Consider the following 16,729-nt stretch of genomic DNA (forward strand, 5'->3'; position numbering starts at 1 on the left):
TAACGTACTAAACAATGTACAGATAAATGAGTCCAAAGTTTGCATAGGAATGAAGATGTTGTGTCTAGTAAGTAGGCAACGAAAATTCCAAGATAAGAGAAAAAAAGGTTTATAAGACAGATTCAGAAGAAATGAGAGAGTAGAAAACACCTTAGCAATGGACAAGACAAACCCCACTTCCTGTCTGTTCTTGTTGGACACAAAATTAGCAATTAATCCTTAGCCAATTATAAGGAACCCCTCAAGAAACAGACACAAAAGCAACAACAGCAAAATTTTCTCAAAATTCAGGGGCAAAATAATAATAATAATAATAATTATAATAATAAAAGTTGGAATTCAGGTCTGTAACAAACTCTGTACAAGTGTATCAAACTCCAATGTATACTATCCATGCTGACGCAAGTGATAGCAAATCTGTTACCCTAGCTGACCCCTAAACAAGAAAATATGAATTTAACCAACAAAAAATAGGAGTGCCAATATCCATTTTAGAAGTTTTAAGGGTTGAAGAAGTGGTCACCACAATGGCATTTCCACCCCAATGGCTTGTAGTTGGAGTACCTGTTGTTACCTTGGGGAGAAGAAGGGTTAAAAAAAGTTGCCATGGCAGAAGTTTTGGTAAGATCTGGACGGTTAGAGTCATGACTAGGCAAAGTGGGCACTTGGACTGCCATGCATGGATGACAATCATTGCACTTGTTGTGACAGCTTGGAGGAATGGAACCTAGCCTGTTTTTCTCCTCAAATAACAGTTCCTGTACATGGAAAACACATTTTGTGCAGATTCTTGTTAGACCATTTACACATACTTGAAGCAGTGATGTTGTGGAAAGGAAACCAAAACAAAGATGGCTAAGATTAGAGCTTACTCTTGGAGAGATTGCAGTGCGAGGGTGATTGGAGGCAGAAACGAGAGATAGAAAATTGTGAAGCAAAAGTACGATGAGCAAGGAGGTGGTTGTGTAGTAATGATATGAATTAAGTGAAGCCATGAATGCATATCATATCACCCCTTAAAGTCATTCCCCATCTGAAAGAGAAAACTAGGTGGCAGAAATTAATGAAAGTTAACTGAGATCTGGATGGCAGTCCTCTGAAGAAACTTTATCAACTTGTGGAGAAGCAAAGCGAGAGAGAGAGAGAGAGAGTGAGAGAGAGAAGCAAAGTGAAGCAGAAAGCGAAAAGATGAAAAAAGGAAGAAGGGTTTTGCTTATTTTCCAGAGTAGAGTGGTGCTTTTCTTGCCATGGCGTATAGCCTGAAGGAAGAGAAGAGAGGTACATAAATTGGAAGATGTGTTGGCAGCAAACAAGTAGAGAGGGAGAGAGAGAAAGGGAGGTGCAGAGTGCAGAGTGTAGCAGAAAAGTGAAAGGAACGACTCAAGAGAGTTAAGCAAATTGGGAGAATCCACATCAGTATCAAGGGCCCCCCCTTGGACAGCGTTCTATTAGTAGTTTGAGACTTGAGACTTTGAACCTAGTTATTAGAAACTGCTTGGATAACAAATGGCTTTGTCCTTTCTGTGTGTTTAAAAATATCACAGACAGGAGAGGGTAGTTCAAATTGGCATTTATTATGCTAACTAATTTTTGTCTCAGTTCTCAGTTAAAGATTCATCTCTTTGACTGTCATTGACCTCTATTACCTACATTCTGGACTTTTTGCACCTGATTATGGCTGCTAGTGCAAACCCTTTGTGTGCCTTGTGTTTGCCCTCAGAAAAATGTGCTGTAAATTAATGAGTAATGTTTTGGCTATAATGTAAGATTTTAGATGTTCAGTGAGTAAAAAGCATGGATTATTACTGACCCCTCAAGTTCGTATACAGACCAAGAAATTAAATGATTAAGTACTTGTATTTATTACCTATTTTCCTTCAAGGAGCACTCCCTACAGAAGTGGTCCCTTAGTTAATATCATGTTAAATTGATTTGAAGGGGACTCGTATTAAATATAACTTCAGGCATTTTACAAATTGCAATTAACAACGCTTTATGTACACACAAAAACTGATATTACAGCAACAAGCAGTACAGTTTTGTTGGAAAAACAAAAGCAAATACTTCACTGTATTTCTCTGCACTATGCACACACTGTATGATGTGAGTCGAGCAAGATAATATTTTCCTTTATCCTTGACTTAATGCTTTTAGTGTAACACCGTCCGTTGTAGTACGTAGGTTAAAAAAATTATCATACTTTGTAACGAAAAACAGTAAAGAGAGATTTTAACAGAAGGTGTTTGTGAAAATTTTGGAAATGAATTGGATGGCTGTCATATATCCTAAAAGGTGGATTTCTAAAATTGATCTAGCACGCATCAAGAAAGCATTTCACACCCAATAAGTTTAAGGGGCATGTGAAACTATTCTCGTTTCAGTTTCCTTTTCGAGGTTTCGGGATTCCTTGCTGTGACTCTACAGCTTTCAATTAGTCAAAGCTGCCATCAGAGTATTGACATTGCACTGAGAGGGTGAGAGGGATTGTGACTGTGGGAGTGACCAGACCTACGCATCTTTCTTACCACTGAGCAGGAAAAAGATGTCTCTGCAAAGATAAAAAATATTTCCATTTTCTACAGCTTTACCCTTTCTTCTAAACTCCACACTAGTCACTAATCAAATGATGTGCTGATCATCATCAAAAACAACTCGAGATATTTTCTCTTTTTTCATTGCTTTTTCCCCCCGAGGTTTCTAATCGAGGATTCGATTACTTTTACCATTAGCGGAGTACAAAGGTCTCGCAAAAGACAAGGACACTCTCGCTTTGCTTCTCTTACATCTATTTTAATGTACCTTCAAATTCCTTGCTTGCTCTGAATACTGAACATAAATTTTATTATTGTTTTGAAAAAAAAGTACCATGAGTTGGGTTCACATTCACATGCAATCCCTGATTTAGTGGCGTTGATAGTTTCGACAATTGTGACCACAAACAAGGAAATGAATAATTGCAAAGTGTATTGTAGCCTTCTAGGTAACCCAATCCAGTTTTGCGTAGTACCCGAAAAAAATGTTTATTTTTGTATCTGAATTTTAACCTCTCCTTTTCACTCGTTAAATTCAGATCAAAGGTAAAACCACAGTTGACGTCCTCATCAGTTTTGCCATGTTTTTAAATTAAAACTTAAAGCTCCTTATTCTTTGCCTCCATAAGTTTTATGATTTATTATATTTTTTAATAAGGCTTTATCATTGTTTTAAAATAAGGCTTTATGATTTAAAAATAATTAACGAGGTCTTAACATTCCATGCAATTAATCATTGAATCAATTGATACAGGGTAAATTTGAGTCTTTAAATTAAATACATAAAAAACAACGTAGAAAAAGAAAAAGATAAGTATAAAATCCCAAACTATAATCAGCCCTGTGAAATGTGAGAACATAGATAGACAAAAGCACAGATTGGGCTACACCATATCCCCGTGAATTACTTTGAAACCTAAAACATTCTCTGCCGACTGACCTTGTCTACAATTTTAGAACATCTATACCACATTCCATTTTGTTCTTTGAAGAACACCCATAAGAGCTTTAACTATGACAAGCTGGCTTATAATGAGGATACAATAGGCAAGATCGGTCTACTATTTATTTAATTTCACAGCGCAAGCAAATCAATTACATTTTACTATCTTAATTAATAAGAACGTTGGGTGGAGTTTTTTTTTTTAAATAACATTTTTCAAAAGCTCTAGACAATAATTTATTTTATAGTTTGTTTCAACTTTATCTTTTACTTATTTTTCTTTTTCCAATTTATTTTTTCATTTTTCCCTCAACTAAAGGGCATTAAAAATACTCTAAAGTTAACAAAAACAAATAATTATTTCTCCAATATCATCAGTGTATTTGATTTAGTGGAAAGAAATATAGAAGATGAAAATAGAAACGAAATAAGTTGAAAAGAGAAATAGGAAAAAAAAGAAAAAAATCAAGGGGACACCATACAAGGCAAGAAACGTAAGGCTGAACCGACCGCTAGAAAGGGGATATACGAAAAAGAAAAAGTGAGTGGGGTATTCTGGTTTCTATCTCAAAGGGACAACATCCAGGCAAGAACATCAGCTGAAAAGTTTGCCTCGATAGATGTGTGCCCAAGATATTTAAATAACTTGTTAGCAAATACCAAATAGATCTAACCATATAGAAGCAAGGACGAGGCAGATGCCAACCTTTGGTAATTAGAATGATGAAAACAGAGAATAAATCTCCCCTAAAATTCTCTTGAAACCCGTAGATTGTGAGCTGTAGTCCCATTCCCTTATAAATACCCTAAAATTCCACCTTTAAGACAGTTCAAGATCCCAAAGATGACGTCCAACCTACTAACCTACTAATAAAATGGCCAAGGTGATCCCAGGGATTACAAACTGAAGAATACTCGTGAATTTCCAAATTCGCAGCCCTATCACAGTTCAGTTTCAGAAATTGTTCATTAGAAGGAGGGGAGTGGGGATAAGACACAGTTACTTTTATATCTACCGCTGGACGATTTCATATTGGAGTAGTCGTCCAAATTACCACAGAAAATAAACTAGATAGGATCAATCAGTTTAGAAGTAGCAGGCCCCGATAGGTTGAGCAGTCGTTGAAATGCTGATTTCAGAAAACATCTTATATTGTAGGGATAAAAAGATCCTCGGCCTATAAATCTTACAATATCCGTAGTTTTTTCTGGGTCTCAACATTAGATTTCAATGTATAGGAGGTGCCGAAGCCTCCAATAGAATTTGTTTTGGGTAATTCACCTTGACCAATAGACATTTCAAAAATTATGAACGAATACTGAAGGTTCATTTCAATATATGACACAGAAACATGCAAGGGACAAAAACTGTTGTACCGAACCCTTATACCACCAATATAAGCATTTAAAAACAAAATTGATGAACAGCTTATAAATTTGATTTCAAAGTACATGCACAGACACGAAGAACCAGCGGATCTTTCCTAACAGAACTGGACAGAGTTCAACAAATGCTCCTACCTTAGTATGTCTTACCTCTCGAGTAATCTCCTCTCACCTGTATCCACAGCAAATTTGAGGTATTCTGGAAAAAACGAGTAACCATTAATTATGTGCTAATAACATTTTGGTAATTTCGATTGTGTAAAAATCTATGATTCAGTGTACACAGAAAAAAGTATACAATATTTCACCATGATTTGCCACTTCAAAATTTCAGGAACTTCCTCCTATTTTAACCCAATCATATTTGATGCACCTCCTGTTTTACCACACCCTCAGCCGAGTTTGACATTTCTAATGTATCTTGCCGATCACTGATTTCGGGCTTGCTTTCCCATAGCTTACCAGCCTTCCCGATTGCAAGAATCAGATCAAGTTGTTTTCGCTGTTGTTCCTACGTGAACGATCAGACATAACCAACATAATTCAAACTGATGACAAAAAGAATGAGGATACTTTGGCAAGTAAAATAGTCAAGAAAGTTTTTTATTAGCCAGTTAAGGTCAAATTGGATCCAAGGTCAAAGTATAACCTTTACATTACCAGAAAAAAAAAAAAACAAGGTGTTCTATTGCAACGCAGCTAAAGATTTAGTAGTTTGTACGAGGTTGCCAAAGTACACCCAATTGTCCACACTACAAATGTTTCAACTGCAAAATTTGAGACATCGTCATTGAATTCATGTCCCAATTATACTGGGTGATCCAAAACAAATTCTACCAACTGAAACAAAAACAGGCCAGGAGTCCAAAAGTTTGCTAACATACCCCTAAAATTTGAGTATATCTTATCCCCCATTGTTGCTAGCTAACATACACTGCATAAACTAAATACATAAATATAAATATATTTTTTGTTCCTATAATCTACATAAATTTAATATTTTTAGGTTTTAGTTTCTGCTAGCAGCAAATACCACTTAACCTTCAAGACATAGCTATATCAAGATCAATGTCTAGTCAACTATATAAGAATTAAAAAACCTAAAGGGAAAGAAACTATAGGAACCAAACAAAGTGTAGAAAAAAACTTCAACTGTAAGGGCTAAAAAACAAACTTTTAAAATAGAGACCAAAAACCAAAATTGAAGTACACAAAAGAGACCAAAAACGCTTTAACTTAGATTATTATTATATAATAAAATTACAAACAAAATAATTCAAACAACAAAGTCCAGTCATATACAATGGTGCCTACACTGTCCTCCATAATTCAAATAACATAGGGGATAGGATTACCTGCATTGCTAATAAAACGTGTTGAATTTCACCAAGTTCCTGCTCTAAAATGTCTGATTGCACTGCTAATGCTCTAGCAGCCTCAGAATTCTTCTGGGCCAAAGCTGCAGTCTTCAAGAAATGAACAAATAATTATTTATGTTTTTCATACATTAAACTTCAAGCATTCACTCAAAATAAGGTATTTCCATGTGTCAATATGATATATAAATGCCAATGCAAATTTGTTTTTACGAAAAAAAGTGTACAGAAAGGCATAACGAATAAATGCTAACAATAATTAAAATATGAATAGTTATTACAGTATATTTTACAATATATTTCATTTAAGAAGAACCAAAGACATTCAAATTCAGCTATACTTCAATGACCAGGAATAATACTTCCAAATACCTCAGCAACCCACTCCGATATTACTATGCTGATCAGGCCATATGGCGGTAAATTGTTGTTTTCTGCTCAGTGTGGCTATAATTTTCGTCAAAGTAAATCACTATATTAAAGGGAATCCAAAGGCCCATCTGAGACACAAGAGACACAGGTTCAGTTCCTTTTGGTGGTTGAGGTACTACCACACTACCCATCAAATTCACCAAGGCACTTGGTCAATTTTAGTGCCTTGCTAAATTTAACTTAAGTGCTGACTGTTGATACTAGTAAAATGACAAGAAGACAAGCTAACTTGCTAATTGTGATGCTATGGTGTATAAACATAATGTAAACAAAAATAATTGGTTTCAAGCACCCACTGACTATTAGCAGCCTGGGATTTTGTAAACAAATCAAATTTGAGAACAGTGGAGGATCACCATCAACGGATATTGATGAATGTGTTGAAGATGAGATCTCCTTGGGGGATGACAATGAAGAACTGACACGGTTGACAGCAACTGCAAGGGCAGCTGGGGATAAGAAGCAAGTAAAAGTACTTCAGATCTCAATTAAATGGCTAACACAGGCGCGGTAAGGAGCAAAAGGATACTGAAGACATGAAGCTTAATTCGGATGAAACATAAAAAGATGCTTAAGAAAGACCCAAATCTAATGAAGAAGAAAATGAATATTTGGACAATTACAGGGCTTCCACCTTACAACTTAAGGTTTGGGTAGAAGTTTTTGTGTTGCAATTGTTCTAGCCAAAAGGTGTACGACCCCGATCAGCTAAAGCATTCAAGTGTCATCCTTTTGCCTCATCCGGCCTCCTTTATCCTAATCGGCCTCTGACCTTTTGGTCCCCGTATTTAAGAGATTAACAAATATTCTCCCTCTCTTATTACGTGCCTCTCACTGGTCATTCCATTTAAACACCTCTTTTAACTCTCTATAACATTCACCATAATGTCCAATAAATAACCAGATCCAACACGACCCACTAAGCATTTAAATTAGTTATCCCAGTCGGCATTGGGGGTCTGGATTGGGCCTACCACAACACCCATTATCCAAAGCATCTACAAAGAAGTGTGCCTTTTTGCGCTTCAACAATGCCAGTATTTTCAACATCCAATCCATGAATTTGAAGCAAAAGCTATTAGAATTACCTTCAAAAGGATGTCATCAATCTTCTCTAATCTTTGATGGCCAACCAAACACACTGCAAGTAATTAGTATTGCAATTCAATCCTTCCCGCCCCAACTCTAAATCGGTTAAATTTCAATGTAAGATAAAATAAACCTGTGCATAGTTGCCCAAGCACACATTAAGAGCTCAAAGGGTTTTAGTATAAGCAAGTGTTGAAGATGTAAAAACCATATCAGGAACAGCTTAAGATTTTAGGAGTTGATACTCGACTGCAGCTATAGAACTGAATTCAGCGATGATTCTACGAATCTAATTTCCAAATAAGAACTTCGTCCAGAAAATGAAGGATATTTATGTCTTTTTGTCATGAACAATAATTTGAACGGGTAGCAAATTTGGTTATGAATCATAATCTTCAATGTTTGCTGCAAATTACCATTGTTGTAATCGTTATAGCTATTATGCTATCAGCCTTATTGTATCACGGGGCTTTCCTGTCACTACTAGACCTATGTGCTAGTGTCACCCGACCAACTCACTTCATACCATACCAAAATCCTAAACTCACACCATATTACACTTTCTAAAGCTCAGCTGTCACTATTCAGAAATTTTAACCATTCGGAAGTTGCCAATTATGCATTAAAAATATGATCCTCACAGTGATCGCTGAATGAAATACAAGCTAATTCACTCAACAAACAACTATATTCCAAAGGTTCAAAAAAATCACGCGCTTAAAGAGAAAGATTAGTTACCTCAGCTATGGGATCCTTCAAGGCCTTTCTCGTAACCCTAAACCTAATCCCTAATTTCTCGAGCTGTCTTGACAAAACCCTCACAACCGTCAGGGAACTCTTCAAATCCTCCTCCAATTTCTCAATCCTCTGGAGAAAGTTAACCTCCAACCCACCCTTCCCGTTCTCCACACAAACGCGCCTCCACTGGCGCCTCCGAATCCAAACGCCGATCAAAACCCCGATCACAAGCATCGTGACGCCAAACGGAGCGGCTCTGGTGCCGATCCCGGCCAGTAGGTCGTTTTTGGAAGCCGCAACTACGGTGGCAGCGGAGGAAGCGACGGCGGAAGAGAGGAGGCAAGAGAACTCGAGGAAAGAAAGGAGAGAGTCAAAATTGGAATCGGCAGTGACATGTTGGAATCGGAGGGGAAAGGAGTCGGCGCTGACTGTGAGAGAATTGAAGCGATGAGCGGTAAGTTTGAGGTTTGGGGTGGTGAGGTAGAGGGGGCGCGAGGTTATGATGGAGAGGGCGAGTGAGAGGTTGTGGTTTCTGTTAGTGGTGGTTGCGCTGAGTAAGAAAGGGTGGTGGTGACACGTGAGTAGCATGGTTTGTTGAAAGTTGCAAATTTCGTTAATGTGTATGGAGTAGAAGAAGCAACATTGATTATGGTATAGTTATAGTAGTAGAGATATCATATCATGGTTGGTTTAAGAGTTTTGGTGACGATACCTTCGAGGACTCAGTATATGCAGCACCTCCACATCACCGCTCCTCAGTAACTGAACTAGGATTTGATTTCATCATTTTATCTAGCTTTTTTCTTTCATTCAAGACCATTTCGAAAATGGAAAATCTGATATTACTTCGGGATTAGTGTGAGCTTATCATTTTGCTTGTTAAAGTGTTGTCTTTAATTACTTTTCATAAATTTAAATGATTTTTTAATTATTTATAAGGAGGAATTAAATGAAAACATAAATAGTATTTCATGTTAAAAAAACGTCTAATATTTACTGTACTTAATACTAGCAAATAGAAATATTAGCAGGATAATAAGAGAACTTATAACTGTGAAATCAGAACCCCGGATCTGTCTTTCTTCGCAGTAGTCTCACCCAAATGAAAACAATTCATTGTCATTACACTTAATAGGTCATTGCATGTCGACAGCCAACAGAAGTTGCAACGAAGCGTGTTTTCACATAGACAGATCGTTAAAACAATTTATACAGGTTTTCTCTTCTATTGGATAAACACGAACTAATCAGAAAGCGGTTCAAACCAGAACCAATCCATAGAAAGGTATGAAATTATGGATCTACGGTTCAAACCTTTGATATTACAATTACGGGGATAGATAGAATTCTAAGAAGGAAAACAATAAACTGGGGGCTTTTTAGGGGCCTATACCATATAGATAGCTGATTATATCGGTAATCCAACCATTTCAAGAAAATAAATAACCAAAATTTAATTTTAAAAAATGAATTTGTTAGTTTTATGTTCAATTTAAATTGATTTTTATTATACTAAAAATATAATTATTGTTGAATTTTATAAACCAGTTAATATGAACATCCCAGTATAAGAGGGGGAAGATATAGAAATTGTCTAATGACCTATACGTCATAAATCGTAAACCAAAATGCTCCAGAAAACGCCATTCACAATACAATTATAATACGATTATATATAAATTTAAATTAGTGATTTGATCCAATTTCCGAGCGACCGGACAAAGACCGGTAAGTTTACCAAAGGGTACATCTTTGGTTAGTATGAACTATGAAGACTGAAAAAAAAAGTCACTAACATAACATAATATTCAATGGCTATTGTCAGCCATCATCCAATAACTACGCAAGAAAAGTAAAAAAAGTTCAAGCATCCTAAGACTAAGACAAATGGACACTCAATCGCAGAGTAGATAATACTGAATGAAGACAGTGTCAATGCCCAAAAAAAAAAAAAAAGTTATTGCCCCAGGATGCACCATCTTCATACTTTAACACATTTCGTATGAAACTTCTAGTAGTACGGCATGTAACGATTTGGCCTTCTAAACCTAGGAACCTTCCTGCAGGTTATTTGATGAAAATGAAATAAATAAAAAATCAAAACATAAAACATCAATCAAAACCAGAGTTCACAACAGGTGCAAATTGAGATTAGGGGTGCAACATACCCATATCCATAAGGGGAGTAAAAGTAAGGAGGAGTATATGGCCTCCTGAAGCCGTATGCCATGTAAGGATTAAACCGTCTAGGACGATGTTGTTTCATTCCAGGGACATTGGTCCTCTTAGGTAAAACCTATATATACAAGTATGCAAATGATTAAATACTACTAAATTAACTTAATGATCACTTGGCTGATTCAAACAATAGTAACCTAGTTCAAATAATAACTCAATGGACACAGCGTACCTTCAGTTGCCTGCCATGCAGTTCAGATTCATTCAAGACGAGAGCCTCTTGAACAGCTTCAACTTCAACAAATTCCACATAAGCAAAACCTTTAGGCTGGCCAAACTTGTCTGTCAAGATAGTGACCCTGTTCACAGTACCACAGGATTGAAAGTGTTGCTGCACTTCTTCTGGTGTGCATGCATAATCAACCTGCACAAACCCAAATCAATTTCAAGGGATTTTGATGCCGATAGTATCAAGTTAATCAGAAAGGGGCTTACACTCAGTTATCTTAAAAAATAAAATAGATTCCAGATTTACATCCTGACATCATATATGTAATAACATTGTTCTAGTAAAAAATTATAATATTACACAAATATATCCAGTTAAAACAGTCCTAATAAAAATGAAAAAAGTGTACAGCTGAATTATGATCTATTTAACTTGGAATTGCATAAATCTAAGGACAATTCAATTGAGAAACTCTGGAGCATAATTTCTCTTATCCTTCATTTCTATCTCCACATTATCACCTTTGTGTATTGAAACCTTTACATCACTACTTTTATCTAACATTAGACCTCTTGAAAACGACGGCAGACAGATCACCTTCCTACTGTGACAAACGTAAGTGCAACTCATTAACAAATATGTATTTACCAACTCCTCACCAGTTCTTACTTCATAAACTCTTTCAATCTGATCAAGAGTTATTATTTATAACTACAACATGCAGAGACAACCATCTTCCCAACTCCTCAAACATCAGAAGAATTTCAAAATTTCTAACTCCATAAACTACCAATTCCTATCAACAGGACGTCCAAAGCATAAAGCCTTACCGAGCTATGCACCGTATTCATGTAATTTTAATTTATGTCCATAGTCATTTTACAGGCTCTTCTCAAACTTTAGATAAAACCCTTTTCCTTCTACTCCTTGGTTTCAGCCTCTTTATAGCCTTTACAATAGCACCAACATTTCTCTGGCATACAAGCTACTCCCAATAATGGGCAAGGTAGTAATGCATCACCAGTAAAGGATGTACAAGAAAAGCCTAAACATATTGGTCATAATTCTAACTTTTTATGTAAAAATTTCACTATTAGAATTTTGCATGATGTTAGAAGAGGGATAAAGGGGAAAAAATGCAAAATAATCATTCTCTTGAAACTCGATGATTTGTGAAAACACTTAATATGAGAAAGGAAAGACCTAAAACACCAGTTACTCTTATTTTAAAGAGATGAAAACAATTATGAGATAAAAAGACAGCAGGTAAGCAGTGGCTGCATGCCAATGGGCATGCTAACCAAATGGAACACAACAAAGGCACTACAGACCACACTGCAATCAACAATAGGGCTCTAACACTAGGATTGCATGCCCAGCACTTACAGAATGTTCTTCCAAAAGAACCACAAGCTGTCTCCTCCAAGGGTGAAGTTGATGCATCTTTAACACATTCTACTCCAGCTGTACCAGTTTCAGCCATCCATGAAATGTCACTAATAGTTTCCCCAACATATTTTCTTTTTCTCTTCTATTTACTCATTTCTTTCTTCTTTTTTTCTCAACATGATCTTTTTCTTTCTGTATAATTTTTCATTCTTTTCCTTTTTTTTCTTTTCAGAAGCTTAGTTTTTTCCTCCTCAATCTTTTGTCTTTGTTTTCCTTCATGTATCTTATTAAATTTCATAAGCATAACATACTTTCTTTTTTCCCTCTAGAACAACCCTAAGAGACACCAATCACATTGCCCCACACACAAAATACAATGCAAGCATCCCAGCGCTAATTATAGAACCTGAGTAATAAGAATGACCCTGCGATGATAGTCAGACAAAAGTCAAACCCTGTCTCCGAATATTAACAGTATACACTCCAAAACAAAAAGAATATGCATTTTCAAATATATCATAATAAAAAAAATACAATGCATAAGAAAGAACATCTAGAATTAAACTCAAGACCCATTCAACCAAGGTTTCTACTGAAAAAACTAAACAAATAAAAGAATGCTTTAAAAGCGGCCAAATTAATAGATAGCCCAAGACATGACATGTGCGTTATACCCAGTGATAAACAACGGCAAGAAGTTTCAAATTTTAGAATTATCAAATGTCAATCAGAAAGGGCATGAAGGAGAAGCTTTGCTAAATACCTTATATGAAATCTTTCATAGATCACTGCTAATTTCCAACATAGCATTGGTAAAACATTAAGATTAGAAAGAAAAAAAAAATTATTCCCCGTAAGGTCTAAAGAAACTACTCAATGGTACTCAAATTTCCAATTTAATAGACTTATTTCTATTTGCAATTTAATAGACTCCAACTACCAAGATCTCTTGCATGTTTTTCACTACTTTTTCCTTGTATCACATACAAACACAAAGGATCGGCAGGACAATTTGATCCAAAGTTTATGGGCCCTATAACTTGTCTTAGGAAAAAGCACGAAGATATGTTTATCCAACTTAAACAGTTATGGATGATAATAGTATTCCTTCCAACTTAAACAGTTATGGATGATAATAGTATTCCTTTTTGATTGCATGAAATATTAAATATGTAATCAATGTATAACTGCTACGCATCATACACAATAGAGCAGCACTCTAATGCTCAAAGAAACTGAAACATAATGCCATTACCAAGTATAATCTCCACAATTTCACATTGGTTAACATTTAAAGCGACCCTGACATACGAGTAATGCCTAGTGTACCACATCCATATCTAAAATTGGAAAATTTAAATTTGATATGAAAAACATTATAACCACTGCCATGGCGTCCCACGTTGTCTTAATCAATTTGATTAAAATAAATAATGTTACAATTAAAGTGGAAAATGTATAACCAAATTTGGGATTATAAGGGAATAAATAACAAACTGAAAGTTAAGTTATTGCAAGTTACAATCTCCCAATTACATAAAGTGTTTCACAATTGTGCAACTTGGTTACAGAACCTATGAAGAGTGTATTGAATATTATATTGCACCAAATAACATAGGATTAGGATATTTTTAACAGTATAAGCTTCATAAAACACTATGGGGAAATTAAACCACTCACAAACACCATGTCTCTATGTGTGTGTCCAACTAAACTAATATTCTTTTGCAGCAATGCATAAAGACCATAAATTATAAGTAAAATGTAAACGGTTCCTGCAGTTCTTCTGACCGATTTATACTTAGTTAGGTAGTTTATTATCTAATATGTAAGCTATCAGTTCAAAGGCTGGAGCTAACGATTTGGCAGATCAGTTTTTGGTTTTTGGTCCAACTAATCAATCCAGTCGGACTGTTTTAACTTCCACAACTTGAGCTAAATAGGACTAATAAATATGTACTAAATACAGTTCGTATTAACCAAATCAGGTCCTGTAATTTAAGTTGATTAGGAAAAAGGTAACGATTTTGTATCCAACTAAAAAGAGTAGTCGAATGCAAACTTCCACATAAATACGGCAGAGAAGGGAAATCATGATTCAAATTGAAAAACTAGTAAAATAAAAAAAGAGGATATGATGTGATTCATACATTGCCAACAAAAACAGACCGAGAATCTGCCTCCTCCTTGTTTGCTTGAGAAGCAGCTGCATTAGCAGGATCTGCAAAAGGTATTCAATCTTGAAGTTTAAAACAATATGTGGGAACTCTATTTAGACAATAGTCACTCGATTTGGTAAAATCCATATATTTCACAGAATATAGTTCAGCAAAGGACATTGTATGTTTTACCAAAATTTTAACCAAAGACAAGTATACAAATAAGAATACTTCAAATAAAATTACTTGATTAGAAACTAAGAATTAATCACAGTTGTCAATGGCAAATAGTGAAATGCGGGGCAACCGCAAAAAACACTATAGGAAATTTGACGGAACCACGACTCCAATTTTGAAACTTTGATCTCGACTACGAGTTCAGAGAGATTTTTATTCAAGCTCTGGTGTTTTTAGGTTTATCAATACATCAAATTTACTAAAAAAAACTGGTGAGTTTTAGGTTTTATGAAAAATGACGATAGATGAGATGGAAGAGGTTATTGTTCGAGTTCTGGTACGCTTTAGGTTTTAATCATAATCATAAAGGACGAGTTTAAAGAAGACTGGTATTTAGCTGTGGACAAAGCTCATAAGAAACGCATTCTGGTAACCAAAGAGTTTAACGTTCCACAAAAGAATTGCATAACGATAATGATGGGAGTACTCTCAAGCGCGACCAAACCGATAACAGGGATTGAACAAGATCAGAGAACGGCGAGATGAGAAAACTCGAGGATCAGTTCGAAATGAAAAAGAATACTGGCTAATCAAAAGATGATGAGATAAAATTGATGAATTGAATGAAAAGATGTGATGAGAAACCTTGAACACTGCCAATTTCCTTCTCGACCTTGGCTTGCATCTCGCGAAGCGCTGCGGCTTCCTCCTCCATCTCCTTCAATCGGCGCTTCATCTCGTCGAGCTCCTTGACGGCGGCGTCATCGTCGGCGGCGGACATGTCTACGTCTCCTTCCATCTCACCCTCGTCGGGGATCTCTCCTCCGTACACCTCGTGCTCTTCCTCCTCCATCTTACAATTCCAGAAAAACCAAATGCAACAAATACACTCCCTGCCAACAACACAATTGTTGCAATGAAAATTAGGGTTCTTCTACTTCTTCATTATTTATTTATAATTATAATACACTTTACGTGTTTGATTTGGGAAATTACACGAGAGCACCGTGTTGTCTTATGTTGTTTAGAGTGTTTCTTTTACTACGATTTTAGCACTTATCATAAAATTTAATTTTCATATAATTAAGTCAAAATAAATAGTATATTCAAATATATGATATTATAATTATATATAATAAAAAATTAAAATTATATATGATGAAAAGTTTAGTTTGTGATGTGAGGTTGAATTTTATCGTTGATAAATTTTAAAAAAATCTTTGGAAATTCAAATTAAAAATGTAAATTAAAAAAAATATCAAGAAAACTAAACATAAACTATGAGATAATTTGACATAAATAGAATGATTAATTTGACTACTTATATACATAGTTTTTATGTGTAAAGGGAAGTATGTTTAGAATGTCTAATTAATTAATAGAATAAAGAGACACAAGATATTTATCTTATCAGGTTAAAAATTAATTAAAATAATAGAGAGTTGAAGAGAAATTTGAATGATTTCTTAGAAAAAAACGTGTGGAAAGAAATTTAGATTCAAAAACTTGTTACTTGTTATTGAAAATAAAACTTAACAAATATATATATATATATATATATATATATATATATATATATATATATATATATATATTTCTCAATTACATAAAAAAGTTGTTTATAATGAGCAACTTATACATATTATTATAATTTTTATATATACTTATATATCATAACCAAATAATTAAAAAATATTTTTTAAATTGAGTAATTAAAAAGATAAACACATAAGTTTTGAGATATTGTTAAAAATATATTTTTTTTTCAGCCATTGGAAAATTTATAAAAACGGATAAATAATATACAAATTCCGTATGCACGGTGTATACATAAAAGAAAAAAACAAAAAGAAAATGTTGTATAAACTCTTATAAATTTTATTATCAAGTGTTGATTTAATAACTTTTATTTATATTTCAAATTTTATCTTAGTACTTTTATGTTTTTAATTTTTCAATAACCTTCCTACACACTTTGGGGAAGGGATGTAAAAAGTTTGTTCAAAAGTTGACCATCTTTTCTACATCATTCGACAAAAGATATAAAAAGAGTGTAAAAAGGATGTGAACACCCTTTTTACATCTTTCTACAAAAGATATGG

The 16,729-nt window shown here is 34.8% G+C and overlaps 3 protein-coding genes across 4 annotated transcripts; all 3 read right to left on the bottom strand.

The window, feature by feature from the left end:
* Nucleotides 1-299: 299 nt before the first annotated feature.
* Nucleotides 300-2,019, bottom strand: LOC148205546 (EPIDERMAL PATTERNING FACTOR-like protein 1). The gene is made up of 2 exons (XM_088111245.1): nucleotides 873-2,019; nucleotides 300-758 (listed from the first exon to the last, which is right to left on the bottom strand). The coding sequence occupies exons 1-2, from the start codon at nucleotides 993-995 to the stop codon at nucleotides 501-503; spliced, it is 381 nt and encodes a 126-aa protein (XP_087967371.1). The 5' UTR covers nucleotides 996-2,019; the 3' UTR covers nucleotides 300-500.
* A 2,761-nt stretch (nucleotides 2,020-4,780) lies between these two features.
* On the bottom strand, nucleotides 4,781-9,198 carry LOC148205547 (uncharacterized). Of its 2 annotated transcripts, none has more exons than XM_088103464.1 (4): nucleotides 8,496-9,198; nucleotides 6,216-6,326; nucleotides 5,159-5,371; nucleotides 4,781-5,059 (listed from the first exon to the last, which is right to left on the bottom strand). In XM_088103464.1, exons 1-3 carry the CDS (start codon nucleotides 9,081-9,083, stop codon nucleotides 5,219-5,221), a joined length of 852 nt encoding a protein of 283 aa, XP_087959590.1. In that variant the 5' UTR covers nucleotides 9,084-9,198; the 3' UTR covers nucleotides 4,781-5,059; nucleotides 5,159-5,218. The 2 variants fall into 2 exon arrangements, with proteins under 2 accessions (XP_087959590.1, XP_087959589.1); XM_088103463.1 differs by having other exon boundaries at nucleotides 5,169-5,371; nucleotides 8,496-9,196.
* Nucleotides 9,199-10,141: 943 nt separating this feature from the next.
* LOC148205548 (polyadenylate-binding protein 2-like) lies at nucleotides 10,142-15,591 on the bottom strand. The gene is made up of 5 exons (XM_088103466.1): nucleotides 15,273-15,591; nucleotides 14,442-14,512; nucleotides 10,906-11,097; nucleotides 10,664-10,791; nucleotides 10,142-10,555 (listed from the first exon to the last, which is right to left on the bottom strand). Exons 1-5 carry the CDS (start codon nucleotides 15,478-15,480, stop codon nucleotides 10,507-10,509), a joined length of 648 nt encoding a protein of 215 aa, XP_087959592.1. The 5' UTR covers nucleotides 15,481-15,591; the 3' UTR covers nucleotides 10,142-10,506.
* Between the last annotated feature and the right edge of the window lie 1,138 nt (nucleotides 15,592-16,729).

This window comes from Vigna umbellata, chromosome 1 (genome assembly GCF_029865625.1).
Source record: "Vigna umbellata cultivar VRB3 chromosome 1, Vumbellata_1.0, whole genome shotgun sequence".
NCBI lineage: Eukaryota > Viridiplantae > Streptophyta > Magnoliopsida > Fabales > Fabaceae > Vigna > Vigna umbellata.

What these genes read in the sequence shown, in the direction of transcription:
- LOC148205546 (XM_088111245.1), bottom strand. Translation starts at nt 995, where the DNA reads ATGGCTTCACTTAATTCATATCATTACTACACAACCACCTCCTTGCTC. An exon ending in GCACTGCAATCTCTCCAAGA is followed by an intron (nt 759 to 872) that starts GTAAGCTCTAAT and finishes TTCCATGTACAG; the next exon opens with GAACTGTTATTTGAGGAGAA.
- LOC148205547 (XM_088103464.1), bottom strand. Translation starts at nt 9,083, where the DNA reads ATGCTACTCACGTGTCACCACCACCCTTTCTTACTCAGCGCAACCACC. An exon ending in TGAAGGATCCCATAGCTGAG is followed by an intron (nt 6,327 to 8,495) that starts GTAACTAATCTT and finishes CATTTCTTGAAG; the next exon opens with ACTGCAGCTTTGGCCCAGAA. An exon ending in ACGTTTTATTAGCAATGCAG is followed by an intron (nt 5,372 to 6,215) that starts GTAATCCTATCC and finishes TCGTTCACGTAG; the next exon opens with GAACAACAGCGAAAACAACT.
- LOC148205548 (XM_088103466.1), bottom strand. Translation starts at nt 15,480, where the DNA reads ATGGAGGAGGAAGAGCACGAGGTGTACGGAGGAGAGATCCCCGACGAG. An exon ending in GGAAATTGGCAGTGTTCAAG is followed by an intron (nt 14,513 to 15,272) that starts GTTTCTCATCAC and finishes TACCTTTTGCAG; the next exon opens with ATCCTGCTAATGCAGCTGCT. An exon ending in GGTCTGTTTTTGTTGGCAAT is followed by an intron (nt 11,098 to 14,441) that starts GTATGAATCACA and finishes GGGTTTGTGCAG; the next exon opens with GTTGATTATGCATGCACACC.